Source organism: Myotis brandtii, unplaced genomic scaffold, assembly GCF_000412655.1.
Source record: "Myotis brandtii unplaced genomic scaffold, ASM41265v1 scaffold932, whole genome shotgun sequence".
NCBI classification, from domain to species: domain Eukaryota; kingdom Metazoa; phylum Chordata; class Mammalia; order Chiroptera; family Vespertilionidae; genus Myotis; species Myotis brandtii.
The window spans coordinates 140,909-142,596 of NW_005371846.1; the positions used below are offsets into that span (position 1 = coordinate 140,909).

Genomic DNA, 1,688 nt, shown 5'->3' on the forward strand with positions numbered 1-1,688 from the left:
CCCTTGCTGGACACCCAGCCGCGCCCCGCTAGCCAGCTGTGCGCCTCCGCTGGGTCCTGTCCTCAGGAGGCCGGGGCTCGGCCGTCAGTCCCTCCGGCATCCAATTCGAAAGCGTTTCTAGGGTCGCGACAATGACAGTAACCGTGAGGGATGGTTCGTGCCGAGGGCTGGAGGGCCCGGCCGGGCCGTGAGCCGCGCTGACGGGATTCTGTTCCTCCCAGGGCATCTCCACCTCGCTGGGGATACTGGCCGACATCTTCGTGTCCATGAGCGAGCACGACTACGAGAAGTTTAAAAACAACCCCCACGCGGCCCTGGTAACTGTCGCTTGACTCTCACTTGCCAATCCCGGTGCCAAGCGGCCGCCCCTGTAGACGGTCTGCCCTGTGCTCTGCCTGGGAACTGGGGGTTGGGGGGGACAGCACCTCCCCCTGGCGGGACATCGGACTCCCAGTTCCACCGCCACCTGGCGCTCTATCATCCCAGCCCCTGTCTGTACTCAGACAGCGACGAGCGAGGGAATCTGCGACCTCCCCACAGTGATAAACGCTTGGAACCCCATACGCTCACTTTCAAATTTTCACCAAATTCAGTGTCCACGCCTGGGCCGTCTCAAGGGGCAGGAACTTTAAAACTTTCATCATCATCGTTCAAACATGGAGCCCCTGCCCTCAGCAAGAATGACTCCGAACAGTTACACACGGTCACAGCTCAGGAAGGCTGTGTCTGCCTGTGACCCCGGGAGATCCTACGAGCAGAACGCACCGTCCCCCGTTAGAGAGGAGCGGCCGAGGCCCAGAGAGGCCACAGGCGTGTGCGTGGGCCGCCGCCAGGAGGCAGGGCCAGGTCTCCGAGCTGAGCAGGGTCCCGCGGGGACAGAGACCTGCTCCCTGCCCTGCATGGGAATGGAGATTTTTGAAATGTTTTTATTGACTTCAGAGAGGAAGGGAGAGGGAGAGAGAGAGAAACATCAATGATGAGAATCATGGATCAGCTGCCTCCTGCACGTCCCACACTGGGGATCGAGCCCACAACCCGGGCCTGTGCCCTGACCGGGAATCGAACCCTGACCTCCTGGTTCATAGGTCAACGCTCAGCCACTGAGCCACGCCGGCCGGGGGGAAAGTGAGATTTGTATACGATCCCCGATGTTGCCAATTCCGTTAAGTCCCAAGTGACGGCAGTCACGGCGCTCAGCGCTATGCCGCGTGAGGACACAGCTGTTGGCAGCGACCGGAATCAGCATCGTAGCTGCCGCTCTTGCTGTCGGACAAACAGGGCAGGGCTGTGTCCCTCCTCCAGGGAAGGGGCCCCTGACGTCGCCCCGGCCCCCGGGCCCTCGCCACCAGCATCTTACCTGCCCTGGGTGTCTGATCCCCTCCCTCAGGCAGCTCCCTGCGCGTCCCTGTGCCTAACACAGAGCCTGATGCACAGGGCGCGCAGCACGTGTTTCTAGAACGAATGGGGAGCCCTGTTGCCACGAGACCGTAAATGAAAGGGCTGAGGATGACTCGGAAGCCAGCCATTAACGTGGCTGCGAAGTGGACCGAGTCCCTCCAGGGGGCCTGCGGGGAGGAAGCCGCTGGGCACCTGAGCCCTGCCCACGCGGCCGGGGAGGGGGGGAGGCTGAGTGTGGGGGGCGGCCCCTCTCTGGGCACAGCTCTGAAACAGTTTGCTGGGGGCTGAGG

General features: G+C 62.6%; 1 protein-coding gene and 1 non-coding gene across 2 annotated transcripts in view; both read left to right on the top strand.

Annotated features, from left to right (window-relative positions):
• Nucleotides 1–292, top strand: part of LOC102254394 — an 878-nt gene extending 586 nt beyond the window's left edge. The window contains exon 2 of the transcript XR_001360543.1: nucleotides 222–292. This is a non-coding gene — a transcript (uncharacterized LOC102254394). The remainder of the gene's footprint in view (nucleotides 1–221) is intronic.
• The window catches only part of ALPK1 (alpha-kinase 1), an 80,242-nt gene that overhangs the window by 65,217 nt on the left and 13,337 nt on the right, over nucleotides 1–1,688 (top strand). Inside the window, exon 6 of the mRNA XM_014533056.1 lies at nucleotides 222–317. Coding sequence (XP_014388542.1) covers nucleotides 222–317 — 96 coding nt within the window. The remainder of the gene's footprint in view (nucleotides 1–221; nucleotides 318–1,688) is intronic.